At 37.8% G+C, this 18,497-nt stretch overlaps 1 protein-coding gene across 1 annotated transcript; it reads right to left on the bottom strand.

The window, feature by feature from the left end:
- Positions 1–15,880: 15,880 nt before the first annotated feature.
- On the bottom strand, positions 15,881–16,854 carry LOC148692840 (uncharacterized). Its single transcript, XM_088680238.1, has 2 exons — positions 16,690–16,854; positions 15,881–16,444 (listed from the first exon to the last, which is right to left on the bottom strand). The coding sequence occupies exons 1-2, from the start codon at positions 16,852–16,854 to the stop codon at positions 15,881–15,883; spliced, it is 729 nt and encodes a 242-aa protein (XP_088536364.1).
- Between the last annotated feature and the right edge of the window lie 1,643 nt (positions 16,855–18,497).

Below are 18,497 nucleotides of genomic sequence, written 5' to 3'. Positions count from 1 at the left end.
TTTTCAATGTGTTGCGAACGAGAAATTTTTCATTGTGACGGGAATACGGGTGGTACACTATGTGTTTTTATGTAAGTGGTGGAAAATTTTATTTTCTAAGTTATTAACTTTTTAACACACATATTCTATCATTTGTATAGTGACATGTGATGTATCATCCTATGTGCCGGTCACACTGAAAAATCTTTCATTGGGAACACGATTTGATATACTAGTGTAAGAATATAATTGATTGAAAACTTAAAAAAATTAATTAATTATATATGACACTTAATGTGCAGTATACTATATCATTTTTTTGACACACTAAAAAATTCAACTTGACTGGATTAGGTAAAGCGCCGACCCAAAAACAAAGGTGCAGAGAAGCTACATGTAAACACGAATAAAAATTAAGAAAAATTAATGAAAATGACTTAAAAGCTTTGAGTTTTAATGATAATGATAAAATAATGGGTAAAGTAAATAGTATCAGGATTTACTTTTTAGTATAAAAATATGGTTTTTCATTAAAATAAACAATACTAGAAACATTTCGTTAAAATTCCCTAGAAATTATGGATCACCAAATTTGGTGTACAAGTGCTGAACCTTTTTAAAATAATCATACCATCAAAGTAGAGAAAATGGAAATCAATGTCACCTCTTTTGAATAATAAATACGAAATATGGTCGCCTTACGAAGATGGCCTCAATGCCATTTGCCATTTTGCATGATGTCAAAATGTTGTAAATTCTATAAATTTTGACTTCTTCTATTGATTGTTTTTTTATACCAAAGCTACTTTTACAGGAGTAGGATTATCTCTCCTATTTTTTTTTTCCTTCCATTTCATTTTATTTGAATGATCATGGTGAAACTATATCAACATTTTATGTTCATTTTTTGTAGAAACAGAAAGACAAAATAGAGAATGTAAAAGGAGATGATGGAAAGGGATGAAAAGATGAGAAGAGAGAATTCTAATCCATTTTTACATTACTTGTAGACCTCACATCATTCACTTACTGTTCTTTTATGTAGGTCCAATTCATAGAGAAGTTTAGAAAAAGATTGATTACTCTTATCATCATTAGTGTCAAGGTATACTCACAACTTCGAGTCTGAAGAATTTATGAATAGCACCTAACTGTCAGCTGACATCGATATAGATTTACGTATAAAATTATACCGATATAGATTTACGTATAAATTTATAGATCATACACCAATGAGGACTGGTGATAGCAAAACTTGAACCTTTATAGAACGACACACAAAATAAAAATCTCATCAACCGAGCCAACCCTACTCGGGCTCTTATTTTATCTAAAACAATAGAAATTATACAATAATGCAAAGTCTGTTTTTTGAAATTATTAATCTCATAAACAAATTAGGAAAAACATACAAAAACGTGTATCCACATGGAAAAATATATAATCATAGAACGTGCAGACCTCCTTAACATCAGGAGTTTACTTTGCTGTCATCCTAACATTTGACTTGAGTTTAAACTTTAAAGTAATGCGCTTTTCTTTTGTTTTTATTAATTTGAGATTAATTACATCACTCTATGTTTTTTCTTTAATAAACAATATTATTTACATTAAAGAAGTAAGCGTGTGAGCTAAGCCTCACAATAAGTTAGTATTAATGTAGTTCAAATTCACATTTAGCGAGAATCAAAACTAAAATCTTATATTTATAAATGAAAAAGAATACCACTAGATTGTAATACTAAATGGCTACACCATTGCATTAACTGTAGAGATTTTTTGAAAGATATATATTGCTTTCATCTGGTTAATTTTCAAATAAAAAGTCATGGCAGTTGATATTAATTTTTTTGTTTTTTGAGATTGATGTTATTATACGTAGCATCCTTCAATCCTTGATTGATGGCAAATGTTATACGTAGCATCCTTCAATCCTTGATTGATGGTGACTAAAATTCAAGGAACAAGCTCAAAAGCGATGGAAATTTAGCCGTTAGATTTTTTGTGAAAGATTTAAGAACCAAAATTGATGGTAAAAAATCTCAAGTGTATTGAAAACCAGAGACCAGTGGATTTTTTGGCAAATGAACATGAAGGTTGTATTACCTTTTGTTTTAGTTTCGACCTTCTATTGACTGAAACTAATATCAAGGTTCAAGATAGTCACTCTTTTATACATTCGATAGTAAACTACATATATTATTTAAATTAGAGTAAATTTTCGTTTAACTCCTTGAACTATTATTCTAATTGAAATTGAGAGTGGCTTGATGGACGCCAAGCTATGGCCAGCTAGCTCCAGCAGTGAAGGTGCTTCTTTTGCTTGGCAAACGGAAACCCTACCTGCTAATCAAAACCGTGTACGGTACGACGAGACACACACATAGAACAAAACTATCATCGCGATTATTCAAGGCCCAAGGGACGCGGCAATACTCCATGGGACGACATTTATCTATACATGTGCCAATTGCCAGCATTTCATACGAGTTCAACGTTTCTTTCCCGTTGTATTTTTGGCAATATTTTACGACCATTTTTTTTTTTTTTTTTAAAACTTGTCTCTCCAATTTTGTTAAACAAAAGCAATATATTAGATACTAAGGAGTATTCCAAAATAATGGAAATGATGAAATTGTACTTGTGGTAACCAAAAGGACGATTAAACACGTAGACAAAGAGGGACAAGGATTGTCTGCCATCCCACTTCCGGTACCTTCTTGTTTATGTGGTCACGGTTAAGTCACGTCGACATTTTATATTACTATTCATTTTTATCTTATTATCTCTATAAAAAAACAATATAAAATGTTGACATGGCTTAACCGTGATCACACAAAACAGGAGGACACGGGAGGGCAAGGGAAGTGGGAGGGCAGACAATCCTTGTCCGACAAAGAGAGCGCATACAAGCAAAAATGCCCTCCATTACACTTGCGAAGTGAGGAAGGGAGCATGTTTGCTCACCACCATAAACTATAATGTATACGCACTAATACACCTGATCAGCTAACACTTGTACTTTCACTTAATCTTCGTTAATTTTTTTTCAAAATTGAAAAATGACCATTTAATATGAAAGTTAACTAGAGTTAGATGAAAATGACAAGTAATAGATGATTAGGTGTATGGTGAGCAAACACCATAGTTTATGGTGGTAAGACAAAATGTTTTCAGTGAAGAAAGAGTAATGCTAGAGAGACTAAATGAATATACTAAATTTTATAAACTAAATGACATCGAAGTTGATAATTGAATTATTACTTAAGTATTGATTAACATGCTTATTTCTTATTGGTGACACGTCATTTAGTTTGTAAATTTATTATACCTAGCATTACTCAGTGAGGAAAAGATTAGTTATTGGATTACTATACCTATAATCATGGCCTAAGCATAGGCTATGATATCCAATGTGGTTAAAGGTTTTCCTCCAGCTCCCTAATCTAACATCTAATCTAATAAAATTATCGTTTTACAAAAAAAAAGAAAAAAAAAAAGAAAAAAAAAAGAGGTCTTTCTCATTTGTTATTTTATGATGGTGGCAATTGCTACAGAGCATAAAGCAAGCAAAAAAAAAAAAAAAAAACTCAGCCTATTCACTGAGGCATTTCTTCGAATGTTTGGTGGGGTTGTTGTTATCAACTAAACCCTATTGCACACATGTCAACAAATAGCGGCATATGCTGAAGGAATCTGATAAGTGATATAGAGAGAATTTGTTGAGTTCAACACAACCTTTGAAGATATGCCTAACATTCATTACATCAAACATTTAGTAGGCACAAAAGGGACCCGTACCAAACATTCGAAGGATCCTTAGAAGACCTTCGCATGTTTATTTTTCGGACATCATTATACTTGTATATATATTTCCTCCTTGAGAGAAGAATGCAAAACAACCATTTAAAACCTAACTTTATCTTAACACAATTATCTGGGGTTTTATAAATAAAAAGGAGACATTAAGGGCGATGAGATTTATCCATGAAATGGTGGAGAGAGCCTTCGTTGCGGATGCGTCTACTAAAAAAATTGGTAGTTAATTTGTTGTCTAAAGATGATAATAATTATGAACATCATTTGGATATTGGACTTTTGAAAATGATCCTTTTGACCGTCCCAATGCACTTTGGAACTCCATCACAATGTCGGATTTTTGTTGGCCCTCAAATTTTTAGCAAATAGTTTTGCATGTTAAGTATAAGGGTTATGGGTGGCTTGTAATATGACATGTGTCAAATGTAAAGTGGATATGGTTTGAGGTAGTTATTGTAGGTCTAGCTATAAATAGTGAAAAGTCTTGTAATTATAAACATACAGAAGAATATAAGAAAGTTGTTATACAATTCTCTCTCTCTAAACTCTCTCGAGTTCTTTCTCTCTCTAGTTCTTGATTTCTCTTCTTAATATTGTTAACATGGTATCTTCGCCTCTCATGGTTAACACGGTGGTCGACGATCCTTTGCTTCCGCTCATCGGTCGTCTTTCTGGTAGTCGTAGTCGCCGTCGACGTTCCAGTTTCTGTTCAATTGACGAAGTTGTTTGGTTGTTTTCTAGTTGTTGCCATTCGTTCTTCAAACCTAGGGTTCGGGTGATTGTTGCTCCTTGAAGTTTCGTTGATTTTTTTTGAGGTGATATCTTTCATTTTGCTTGTTTCTTGGGGATTTTGTTGTGAATTTCTGATTGATTTACTGGTTGGCACATTCTTTGTTCTGTGAATTGTTGATTTCTTACAATTCTATCTGGCGTATTCCATTTGCTTGTAAATTGGTAAACATGGTGACTTCTGCTCAATTAACTCTTACACAATCACCTATTTCTTCGTTAATTCCTAGTGTGGTAAATACTATTACGGTGAAACTTGATGATTCGAATTATGTAACTTGGAAATTCCAACTCGAATTGCTACTAGATGGCAATGGCATTTTAGGCTTTCTTGATGGTTATGTAACCTGTCCCATTAACTTTGAGTATGACACTGGAACTGTGGTGAATGACACTGCTATGGCTGATGCATTTACGATCTGGAAAATACATGATAAAGCCTTGATGACCCTTATTATTGCTACTTTGTCTACTACTGCTTTATTGTGTTATTGGGTGTACAAGCTCAAAACAAATGTGGACAAATCTGTGTGAGAGGTTTGCTAATATGACCAGAACCAATATTATGCAACTGAAGATCAACCTTCAAAACATAAAGAAAGGTTCTGAGTCAATTGATGATTATCCGCAACGTATTAAGGATGCTAAAGACCAATTAGCTACTGTTGGTGTTGTCATTTCTGATAAGGATATTATCATTGTTGCATTGCGTGGGCTTCCTCCTGAGTATACTACCATCAAATCTGTCATTCGTGGTAGAGAAAATCTTGTCTCTCTTCAAGAACTTCGGTCTCAATTGAAATCTGAAGAAACAATTTTGGATGATGCTCCCAAACAAGTACCTCTAATGTCAACTATGGTTGCTCATACCTCCAGTTCTGTTTATGATGCTAGTGGTACTTCTGGTACCAAGTCTGTCTTTCTAGGCTCTCCTTTTGGTGGCCCTTCCAATTCTTTAGTTTCATACTCTCCAGCATTGAATCCATATCAGCAGATGCCATCACTTCAGCCAATGCCATAGCTTCAGCCAATGTCATTTCCTCAAATGCCATTACCTTTGCCTCAAATGGTAATGCCTCAGGTGTCTATACCGGGTCCATATGCTTTTGTTTCTCAAACTGGCTCAGGTAGCTATAACAATTTCAGGGGGAACAATTTTAAATCTAAGGGAAAAGGGAAGAAATTTTTCTCTGGTGACAATAATTTCTCAACAGCATCCTTTGTATGAGGGTAATGTTTTTCCTGGTTCACAGCAGTTTTCTTCATTTGATCATCAAATACAATATCCTCAAGGGTTTCAACCATTTCAAAAATGTTAAATTTGTGATAAGAAAGGTCATTCCGCGATTAATTGCTTTCAACATGAGTGCCAAATTTGTCATCGAGTGGGGCACACTGCTGCCATTTGTTTTGACAGAAACCAGCAACCTACACAAGGCTATTCATTGCATCCACAACAGTTTCAACAGGCTACACAGGGTTATTCATCCTCTCCACAGTATTATACTCAAACTTAGAATCCTGGAATGTCTTCAATTCAATTTCAGAACCCTTTTATGATGCAACCTCCTTAGTATTCTCCACATGGGGTGCTTTCTCAGTCTCATTCTCTTATTGCTATGAATGCTTAAACTACCACCAGTCCCACAGCACATCCACATGAATTTTGGCTTTTGGATTCCGGAGCCACAAATCATATAACATCTAATTTGTCTAATCTTAATGTGGCAGCGCCTTATCCTTCTACTGAAACAGTCACTGAAGCTAGTGGTGAAGGTTTGCGTATTGCTCACATTGGCACTTCTACTCTTCATACTCCAATTATAACTTTCAATTGAATTATGTCCTTCATGTTCCACGATTGTCTCAACACCTTTTGTCTATGCATCAGTTATGTAATGACAATAATTGTTGATGCATTGTTGATGAAGTGTCTATATCTATACATGACAAGGTCACCGAGAAAATATTGTTCCACTGACTGAGTAGTAATGCAGTGTATCATCTACCTACCATCAAACCTACAAAAGCTTCACTAGCAGCGTCTCTTGGACAGAAAGTCTCTTCTACAATTTGGCATAGTCGATTTGGGCATCTTACAAATTCTATTGTTCGTGCAGCTCTAAGTAAAGCTTCCATTCTAGTTAGTGAAGAGTCTAGTCCTCACACATGTATTCTTTGTCTTAAGGGCAAGTTCACAAAGTTACCCTTTTCTGTAACTACTTCAAAATCTGTAATTCCCTTTGAAGTAATTCATTCAGATGTGTGGGGCCCTACACCTAGTGTGTCTCTAGAAGGATATAAGTACTATGTGTCTTTTATAGGCGAATTTACTAGATACACTTGGATCTTTCCACTCATTAATAAAGCTGTTGTGTTTGGTATTTTTGTACAATTTCAAGCTTATGTTTCAAACTGTTTTGCTGCCAATGTTAAAATTTTGCAAAATGATGGTGGTGGGGAGTATGTGAGTGCTCAGTTTCAACAATTGTGATCCTGTCTCTACTTCATCTTTTGCAACTTCAAGCTCCATATCACATTCTCCAAGCTTTTTTTAGTTACATCCAGATACAACTGTTTCTCAAGTTCCAGAAATACAGTGTATGTCTCTTTCTTCACATAATAATCATCCCATGCAGACTCGATCTAAATATGAAATTGTCAAAAAGAAACAAGCGTACCATACTGTAATACACTTAAATTCTGATGTTGAACCAACCTTATTTACTGCAGCATCAAAGTCACCTCAGTGGACAAAGGCTATGGTCGAATAAATGGATGCTCTTCTACAGCAACATACATGGTCTTTGGTTCCCTTGCCTCTTAATAAAAATTTGGTGGGATGCAAATGGATATTCAAGATTAAGAAACATCCTAATTGTACCATTGCAAGACAGATTAGTGGCTAAAGGCTTCTCTCAAGAGGTTGGTCTAGATTATCATGAAACCTTTAGTCTTGTGGTTAAGCCAACCACAGTAAGATTTGTTGATGCACAAAATCGGCGAGGACTTTGGTATAACAGAAAATATGAAGTTTGTGACCTTTGCTAGGTTGCTCTGGTCATTAGTGTGGATAAGTTTGTAAATGAATAGAGACAGGGAAACAAACAACACAAGATGTTTGTGGTTCATCCAAATTGGCTACGTCCACGGAGTAGAGGATCTCTCATTAGTTGTGAAGGGTTTACACAAATACATAGGTTCAAGCTCTCTTTTAGGGAGTTCTAGTGAATAGTTTAGTACAAATGACATTATGGATTATTGTGGGAAAATGATCCCCTTTTATAGAAGAGAGTTTCTAGTTTTGTTCTAACATTGACACGTGTCGTGTTGTGATTGGCCTCTGATACCGACATGTGTCGTGTTGTGATTGACCTCCTGGTTGAAGGAAAAGCCTTGTTGGTCCTTGACGGTATGCTATTGACCGATGCTTAGTAGTTTCGGGATTGGTTAAGTATGGTACAAACAATGCTCCCCTAAGTTCCCGAGTGAGGGAATCTCCTCGGTTGGGGACTTGCAAGATCCAAGCCATTGAGTAATCATGAAACTTCCAAGTACCGAAGTGTGGTGTCGCCTTCATTTGCCTTCTCTGTCCTGTAAGTAGATGTGGCATCTTCTCTTGGAAGTTCTTTTCCTTCATCCAGGAGTGGTATCTTTAGTTGGCGTTGACGCACAAGGTAATGTATCATTTTCATTTGAAGCTTACTTGTAGTTTCGGGTTTGGTCAAGTGCAATACAAACCATATAGTAGGAGTCCCCCAAGTCTCTAAGCGAGGAGATCTACCGAAGGAAGTGACAGACAAGGTAAGCAATCAGGGTTCCAAGCAATCAGTCTCAGATCGGTAGGTTGATCTTGGGTTCTGGCTGATTGTACTCATTCTCCCTGTCTTTCATTCACCAATAAGGATAAAAAAAATAAAAACATGGAGAATAGATGATATGAGGTACTCTTGTTTTTGGAGAAGACGGACGAATCGGCACGTGCTTTGTTGTACTTGACTTTCCATAGGTATATTCTTGAACTGGGCTGGAGGGTTTTCTGGTTTCTCCAAAGGAGCAAGCCGATTCCAGAATTTGAGGGTCAAAACAAGTCCGTTAAGCCTGAAGTATGTTCAATCCTGATGATATGGGATACTTTTGCTGTTTGACAAAGTAGTAGACGTGGTATGGCGAATCTTTGTTCTTCGACGACAGTGCTAGCAAAAGGTTGTTGAGGCTTATCAATCTCTTCAATTAGAGCAATGATTCCTAGCTTGGATTTGACTTAGACTCTTTTGTTTAGATTGTGCGGTTCCACAAGAAGGGCGTCGTGCTGTAGTGATCTATTCTAGTTCACCGTTGAACCTTCTGCTTCAATCTTTTGTATAGCAAAAATGGTGCGCAACCTTTGCATTTAAATGGTCATTCAGAGCACTACTTCTCAGTGACTCATCCATACTTGGCAACTTCAGTGTAAAGAGCCAATATTGTACCAACTGTTCTGAGGTATTTGCCGAAGGAATTCATGACCTTGACAACAATTGAGGATGAGTACTCGAGAGCAATGCTAGGCAAGTGACCATGCAAAGGTTTCGGGCAATTACTTTTAGATCGAAGTTTAATTTCAGGTTCCGACTGATTGCATTCTTTCTCTTTGTCCTGCAGGTAAGAGCAAGAGCAAAGGAAAAGACAGGGAAAAAGCATGATATGAGATACTCTTGCTTTCAACTCTGATGATATGAGATATTCTTGCTCTAATGTGGCTGGTTGGCATGGGTATTATCGAATGAGAAGAAAACGGAGTATTTCGAGAGGCTAGATTGGGAGTGCCATTTCAGATGTGAGGAAGGGTTGAGCATTTTTTTTTTATTTGGCAGGTCTGCCTGGCTGTGGAGGATGGAGGTCGACATATATAAGAATTGTCCCAACAGCGAGTGGTAATGCTGTTCCTTTACCCTTCTCGGTCAAAGCAATATAATGGTCACTGCAAGGTTCACGTGTTTTAACTTTGTCGGAGCACTTTGAAAAAGTGGTATGTGGTATCCAGAAAGCTGATGTTGCGTGTGAGGAATGTGGACAAATTTTATCCAATGAAATCCGACTTCTCGAAGTTCGGGGAGCGATGCCTCTTCGATTTCTGAGCAGGCAATCTTGTTAAGGATATGGTTCTCGAGATTCGGAGAGCGGTGCCTCTTCGATTTCTAGGCAAGCAATCTTGTTGGAAGTGTTTTCTCAGATGTGAAGAAAGGTTGGGCATTTTTGCAAGTCTGCTTTGCCACGGAGCACAGAGGTTGACACACATAAGGATTTTCTAATAATCAAGCAGTAGTGTTGTTCCTTTATCCTTGTGGGTAATAGTAGGGTAACTAGGCCTTCAACATTTACCTGACTTAACTTTGTCAGAGTTCTTTGGCAAAGTTGTCTTTGGTATCTGAGGAACTGATGTCGCGTGTAAAGATTGCTACTAAATTTTAACTCAGGAAATCCGCTTCTCGAAATTCGAAGCGTGGTGCCTCTTCGATTTTTGAACAAGCAGCCTTGTTGAAGATCTGACTCTTTCTTTTATAGGAACACCAATTAAGTTTAAGGAGTACATTCAGAAAGTTATTGCTTGTAGGAATTTTCCTTTAATTTCGTACTTCTGAGACTTACTGTACCTCATTTTTTTTCTTCATCTTTTTTGAGAATGTCTGGCCCGTCCGACCGTCGTTTGGACTTGAATGTTGTAGAAGAGGTAGCCATGTCTCCTTAAGATAACATATGGCGCCCATTCTTCTTATCTCCTACTGGTACCCTTACTATTAGGGACTCTGTGATGAAGAATGATATGACCGTTGCGGTGGTGGCCAATAATCTTCTCACTCCCAAAGACAATAGACTACTTGCCAAACGATTCGATGAGTTGGCTATTAAGGATTCTCTGGCTTTCAGTGTTCAGTGTGCAGGTTATGTGTCTAATATGGCCCAACGTCTATTTGCTCGAATCCACCAAGTTGAATCGTTGGCGGCTGAAGTGATAAGTCTCAAATAGGAGATCAGAAGGCTTAAGCACGAGAATAGACAGTTGCACATGCTCGCACATAGTTATGCTACAACCATGAAGAGAAAGCTTAACCAGTTACAGGAATCCGAGGGTCAGATTTTAAATGATCATCAGAGGTTTGTGAGTTTGTTCGAAAGACATTTATTGCCTTTGTCCTCTGGGGCTGTACCACATACTGAAGCTCCCAATGATTAACCTCTGGTGCCTCCTCTTTCTAGGGTTCTGCCCAGTACTGAGGCTCCAAATAATCACCATCCGGTGCCTCCTATTTTTGGGGCTTTGCCGAGTGTTGAGAGTTCTCCTAAGTAGCCTTTGTGAAGGCACTCTCCTGTTTGTTTGTTTGTTTTGATTCATGTGTATGCACATATTTATAATTTATCAAAGATATCAATAAATAAGCTTTACTTCATTCAACGTATTGTGTTAAATACACTAAGGTATCCTTCACTATGTTCTTTGAATTTTTTATTTTGCTGAAGTTTGCATGTTGAAATTTCGTGGGTGAACCCTATAAGTTGAAGTAGTGCTACCTTAATTTCTTGAGTGAGGAAAACTTCTCGGTTGGGGACTTGAAATATCCAAGGCACTGAGTAGTCGCGAAATTTCTGAGTACCAAGGTGTAGTGGTATATGGTAGGAGTCCCCCAAGTCTCCGGTCGATAGAGTTAACGAGGGAGATGTCTTGCTAGTAGGCAATTTTCTAAACAAAATTTCATCATTTTCTTTTCTAAGTGGTTGCCCAAAATTCATCCTTCATATATATTTGGTATGAAAGTTGTTAGGCCCAAAGAAGGGGAGGCCTAGGCTTTTTTTCTTTTTTTTTTTTTTATTTTTTTTTTAATGCTTAAAGCTTTTGTGGTGAAGTTTTTGTGTTGAAGCTTTTGTGTTAAAGCTTTGGTGTTGAAGGTTTTGTGTTGAAGCTTTGTGGGTGAAGCTTTTGTGTTGAAGCTTTGATGTTGAAGGTTTTGTGTTGAAGCTTTTGTGTTGAAGCTTTGTGGGTGAAGCTTTTGTGTTGAAGCTTTGATGTTGAAGGTTTTGTGTTGAAGCTTGTAGGTGAAGCTTTTGTGTTGAGGCTTTGTAGGTGAAGCTTTTGTGTTGAAGCTTTGTGGGTGAAGCTTTTGTGTTAAAGCTTTTGTGTTAAAGCTTTGTTGGGAACCATAACTTGATTTTGCTTCACACTATCTTGATCAAGAGTGTGTGAAGCTTTTGAGAATTGTAGTTTCTCTCCATTAATGAAGTTTTGTAGGTGAAGTTTTTGTGTTGAAGCTTTTGTGTTGAAGCTTTTGTATTGAAGCTTTGTAGGTGAAGCTTTTGTATTGAAGCTTTGTAAGTGAAGCTTTTGTGTTGAAACTTTGTAGGTGAAGTTTTTGTGTTGAAACTTTGTAGGTGAAACTTTTGTGTTGAAACTTTGTTGGGCACCATAAATTGATTTTGCTTCACACTATCTTGATCAAGAGTGTGTGAAGCTTTTGAGAATTGTATTTGCTCTCCATTGATGAAGCTTTGTTTGATGTTGAAGCTTTGTAGTTGAGAGTTGAACCTTTGTAGGTGAAACTTTGGTGTTGAAGCTTTTGTGTTGAAGCTTTGTAGTTGAGAGTTGAACCTTTGTAGGTGAAACTTTTGTATTGAAGCTTTGTGCTTTTGTATTGAAGCTTTGTAGATGAAGCTCTTGTGTTAAAACTTTGTAGGTGAAGCTTTGTTAGGCACTATAAATTGATTTTGCTTCGCACTATCTTGATCAAGGGTGTGTGAAGCTTTTGAGAATTGTAGTTGCTCTCCATTGATGAAGCTTTATTTGATGTTGAAACTTTGTAGGTGAAACTTTTGTGTTGAAGTTTTGTTGGGCACCATAAATTGATTTTGCTTCACACTATCTTGATCAAGAGTGTGTGAAGGTTTTGAGAATTGTAGTTGCTCTCCATTGATGAAGCTTTATTTGATGTTGAAACTTTGTAGGTGAAGCTTTTATGTTGAAGCTTTGTTGGGCACCATAAATTGATTTTACTTCACACTATCTTGATCAAGAATGTGTGAAGCTTTTAAGAATTGTAGTTGCCCTTCACTTGTTGAAGTTTTTGTTGGCACCATAAGTTGGTTTTGCTTCACACTATCTTGATCAAGAGTGTGTGAGTCTTTTGACATTTGTTGAAGTTGTTGAATTTCCCAATTTCTTTCTTTTTTTTTTTTTTTTTTTTGGGAAAATTAGAAATTTGAACATGTGGGAGAGACAACATATACAAATTTTGTGGAAGACTGTTGAGCAAGAGATTTTGATGCAAGCCACACCTTGTAGTAGTCGAAGGTTTGGATGAACCATATAAATTGAATTTGCTTCGAACAGTCTTGATCAAGAGTGTGTGAAGCTTTCTACGAGTTGTAGTGTTTGCATTGTTACAGAGGAGAAATGTCTGAAGCAAATGTAAGAGGGCTGAAGAGCTTGATCTTCGTATACCATGCACTGAAGCCGTTGTTGGCTTGCAATAAGATTTTGTTGGCGACTATAACTCCTGTTAGGCATAAGTGCACCCTTAGTTGAGTTGTAAAGCTTGAGGGTTTTTTATTATTTGTGAATGCTAGGAGTTCACATGTACAAGTTGTACCACTCGTCTTCTGGTTGGTGTAGGGATGGCAACGGTTCAGTTCGGGGACGAAAATGTTATATCTATCCCTATAACCATGAAAATTAATCATACCCATAACCGCAAAATAACCATCGGGGATTATCCATAACCATATCCATCGGGTAACGGATTTTCAATCGGTTATCGGTTATATCCATCTTCATCAAAAAAAAAAAAATTATATTCATTCAATTGACGCACTATAAATTTTAGTAGATACTAATTTTGCCATTAAATAGCCACATCCAATTACAAAAAACATAACAATATATATTTGAAGTTGTTCATGATAAGCCAATATGATAAATTGGTCCAATAAAAAAGAAAAAGAGGACAAAAACAAATACGGAGAGAAGATAAAACATGTAAACTAAATATATGACAACAAACAAGAAGACAATTATTGATTTAATTTTGCATAATTCTATAGGCTCATAACATATGTAATAAACTGAAAAATTGACGCTAATTGATAATTTGCATGAATCAAATAACGTGAAAAAGAATGAAAGATTACCTATTGAGCTTACAACATGCACCTATTTCTTGATAGTGAGACTCTTGAAGAGAGATGAATCTGATAAACTTGGAACATTTGATAATTGATATATAAAATGATTCAATGAATTAATTTAGTTGAGTATAACAATAAGAGTATTGAATTGATGAGGTTGTTGGTATGCCTAATGTATGATGTTTGGTGCATAATAAAGATAATATAGGGTTTGATGCATGCATAATAAATTAGTACTATAAGGATAGGAATAATTGAATACGTTGTGGGCATGATTCCAAAACTTCAAAAGGCATAATTGAATAAAATATCATATATATATAATATTCGGATCAGATTAGGGTACGGATATGGATTGGGTACCCCTATAACCATATCCAAAACCATAACTGAATAAATTTAACGGTTTTTCCCCATATCCTAACCATACCTGAATTTTCATATCCAAATCCAATCCATTCGGACGATTATCCACGGTTAATGAGTTTAATGATTAGAATTGTCATCCCTAGGTTGCTGGAATGAACGGTGAGTTGCTTTCATCACTTGGTTAGTGGTACGAATATGAGTTCCTTTATCACCTTTCATCACATTTCATCACCTGGTTGGTGGCACGAAGATGAGTTCCTTCTTCACTTGGTTGGTGGCATAAGTGGCAAGTTACCAAATGATATTAGAGTACAGGTTGTACATTTTATCACCTGGTTGGTGGCATAAAGGAGAGTACAGGTTGTACATTTCATCACCTCGTTGGTGGCATGAAGATGAGTTCTTTCTTCACATTTCATCACATGGTTGGTGAGAATAAGGGCAAGGTGTCGAGGCACATTGTAGCAAGTGTCGAATGACACAAAGTATGTTGAACCTTTTCGAAGCACAATTGGCTTATGTATGGATGTGTTGAAATGTATGATGTTTATGTATGAATGTGTTGGAATGTATGATGTTTATGTTGATTGACATGAGTGATGCTTATGAATGTTTTGCTATGCATTAAGGGATCCTTTGTTTGGATATAAGTAATGTTGACATATACTTAGACTTTATTTCATGTTGTAAGCATTCGTGTTGAAACTTCAAACCTGAGCGTTTCAGTGATAGGGATGTAAGGAAGTTAGGACCAAGTTGTCTAAATCACCTCTTTATTGAATTGATGCCAAATGGCCTTCATTACATAGGATGCCGAATGGTCGTAGCTCAACACTTGTACAGTGTGAGTCTACTTGTAATAGTACTTCAAGTGATCAGCGTTCCATAGATGGCCAAGGGTCTTGCCATCGGAGCTCCTGAGCTTGTAAGAACCAGAACGACTGATGCCAATAACTTCAAACGGTTCATCCCAATTTGGGCTAAGCGTGCCTTCACTTGGGACTCTGTCGCAGAGTAGTATTTTCTTCAATACCCAGTCCCCCACTTTGAAAGAGTGAGGTTTGACTCTTGAGTCATAGGAGTTGGAGATACGCTGCTTGTAGGCGACATTCCTCAAGTGAGCTTGGTTTCTGTGTTCCTCGACTAGATCTAAGTTGAAGGTGAGTTGTTTGTCATTTTCACTTTGCATGTAATTCTGGACTCGGAACGTTGCTTGCTCAAGCTCAACCAGGACAATAACCTCTGTACCAAAGGCAAGTGAGAATGGAGTTTCTCTTGTTGAAGTCCGATATGAAATGCGGTATGACCAAAGAACTTGGCGTACAAATTCTGGCCAACAACCTTTAGCCTTGTTTAAGCTGGTTTTCAAAGTGCGCTTGATTATTTTGTTGATGGCCTCAACTTGTCCATTAGACTGAGGATGAGCTGGGGAGGCAAAACATAAGTTGATGTTGAACTTAGAACAGAACATCCTAAACTTCTTGTTGTCGAACTGTCGCCCATTGTCCGTGGTTATCGCATTAGGAATGCTAAATTTGCAAAGGATGTTCTTCCATACGAAGTCTTCTATTTTTACCTCAATAATGGTTGCCAAGGGTTCTACTTTGGCCCACTTTGTGAAGTAGTCAATTGCAACGATTGCATAGCAGACCTTGCCATTTCTTGCAGGCATTGGACCGATCAAATCAAGTCCCTATTGGGCGAAGGGCCAAGGGCTGATCATAGGAGTAAGAGGCTCGGGAGGGGAGTGATGAATAGTTGCGTAGCGTTAACACTTATCACATGAACGGGATATTCTGATGGCATCTTGGTGGAGTGTTGGCCAGTAATATCCTTGGCGAAAAGCCTTATATGTTAGGGATCGAGATCTAGCATGATCTCCACAGACTCCTTCATGTATTTCTCGAAGGATAATTTTCGCTTCCGCAGGTGTGAGGCACCGTAAGTATGGTGGGTTAAAACCTCGCTTGTAGAGTTGGTCATTAATGATCAGATAACGGGTAGACTTGTATCGAGTCTGTTTAACTTGGACTTTATCATTTGGGAGAGTGCCATGAACAAGGAATTTATAAATTAGGGTGATCCAGCTATCCTCCTGTTGCAAGTTGCACACTTCTGTGACCATGGTGCTTGGTGTTGCCAACAATTCGACATGAATTTTTCTCCCAATCTTGTCTTCCATTGTTAAGGCGAGGCGAGCCAAAGCGTCTGCATGACTGTTTGCTACTCGAGGGACTTGGGTGATCTGGTAGTGGAAGTGTTTGAGCAAAAGTTGCGTTTGCGCAAGATACGCTGCCATGGAGTTATCCTTAGCGTCAAAGTTGTTCGTGACCTGGTTAACCACCAATTAGGAGTCACTGAAGATATTAATTTGTTTAACTCCAAGGTGTTTGGCCAAACGTAAGCCTGCTAAAAGGGCCTCATACTCGGGTTCATTGTTTGACGCCTTGAATTGAAGTGAAGAGCATACTCCATTGCCACTTTGTCGGGGGTAGTCAGGACTAGTCCTGCTCCACAACCCTCTTGGTTGGATGAGCCATCAACATATAGAGTCCATACTGGGGGTGTTGGTTCTACCTTCCGGGTTTCCAGGGATGATGAAGCCGCTGCCTCAGGTGTAGGAGAAATCTCAACGGGATAAGTGAATTCGGCAATGAAATCTGTAGTTGCTTGGCCCTTTTCAGCTAGCTTTGGGTGGTAGGAGATGTCAAACTCTCCCAGTGCTATGGCCCATTTGATCATTCACCCCGAAGTGTCAAGACTCTGAAGTATTTGTCGAAGGGGGTGATTGGTAAGCATGATGATGGAGTGTGCTTGGAAGTAGGGGCGAAGTTTCCGAGCAGACATGACTAATGCTAGAGCTAATTTCTCAATGTTGGAGTATCGTGTCTCTGCATCTTGTAGAGCCTTGCTAGCGTAATAGACAGGTCGTTCGATACTACCATCCATACGAAAGAAGACGAAACTAACTGCTAAAGCTGAGACAGATAGATAAACAATTAGGGTGTCGCCAACTTCAGGTTTGGAAAGCAGAGGGGCTTTACTCATATACTCCTTGAGGTTCTTAAATGCTTTGGCACATTCATCGGTCCACGTAATATACTTCTTACTTCCCTTAAGTGCTTTGAAAAAAGGAGCGCATTTGTCTGTGGCCTTAGAGATGAACCTGGTCTAGGCTGCACCTTGCCAGTAAGGCTCTGGATGTCTTTTGAGGTTACTGGTTCTTTCATGTCCATGATTGCTTTGATCTTCTCAAGGTTAGCTTCAATGCCTCGTTGGCTAATCATGTAGCCCAAGAATTTATTGAGCCCACATCGAAAGCGCATTTGTTGGGGTTCAACCACATTCGATACTTTGGCAATGTGTTGGTCATCATGTTTGCTTTTGACTAACATATCATCAACATAAACTTCCATGTTTTTCCCAATCTGTTCAGCGAACATTGAATTGACTAATCTTTGATAAGTCGCCCCTGCATTCTTTAGGCCGAATGGCATGACTTTATAGCAATACTGTCTTCTATCAGTGGTGAAGGCCGTGTGTTCTTGGTCCGAAGGGTTCATGAGGATTTGATTGTACCCTGAGTAAGCATCCATGAAACTCAAGAATTCACACCCTGCTGTAGAGTCTATAAGTCTATCAATGAGAGGAAGGGGAAAACTATCCTTCGGGCATCCTTTGTTTAAGTTGGTGTAGTCAACACATATTCTCCACAAGATCTTTTGAAGCAAGAGACTTTCCTTGGTCTGATTTTTCTTAACAAGGACCACATTTGCTACCCACATTGGATAATTGACTTCACGGATGAAGCCTATGCTTTTGAGTTTTTCAACTTCTGTCTTCATTGCTTCATATCGTTCAGCATTATAAGATCTTCGTTTATGTCTCACCGGCTTGGTATTGGGATCAATACTCAAGCGATGACAGATGATATCGGGAGAGATGCTTGGCATGTCCTCGTATGACCAGGCGAAGACTTCAGTGTTCTCTTGCAAAAAAGAGAACAATGTCAACCGAATGGGTGGTGACAAAGTGGTGCTAATCTTCACTATGTGATATGGATAATCTTTTGAGATAGAGACCTTCTCCAACTCTTCAGCAAGTTGTGCTTGCTGGGTGAAAGAGTCATCTCAAGGATCGTCGGGTTGATTGTTATCACCGTGAATATTCAAGTTGGCTTTGTCCGAGCTGGTCTTGATAACTTGGTCATGTATAGAAAGTGTTTCTTTGGGTACATGCAAGTGTTGTTACTTGACTGAAATGTTGTAACATGATCGTTCACTAAGTTGATCTCTTCTGATGTAACCATTACCATAAGGGGTTGGAAATTTCATCAACAACATATGTGTGGATACCATGGCCTTGAGATGATTAATGCATGTGCA

This window comes from Pyrus communis, chromosome 11, assembly GCF_041283825.1.
Source record: "Pyrus communis isolate YQ-2024b chromosome 11, ASM4128382v1, whole genome shotgun sequence".
NCBI classification, from domain to species: Eukaryota; Viridiplantae; Streptophyta; class Magnoliopsida; order Rosales; family Rosaceae; genus Pyrus; species Pyrus communis.
This window is presented reverse-complemented; position numbering and strand designations above follow the sequence as displayed.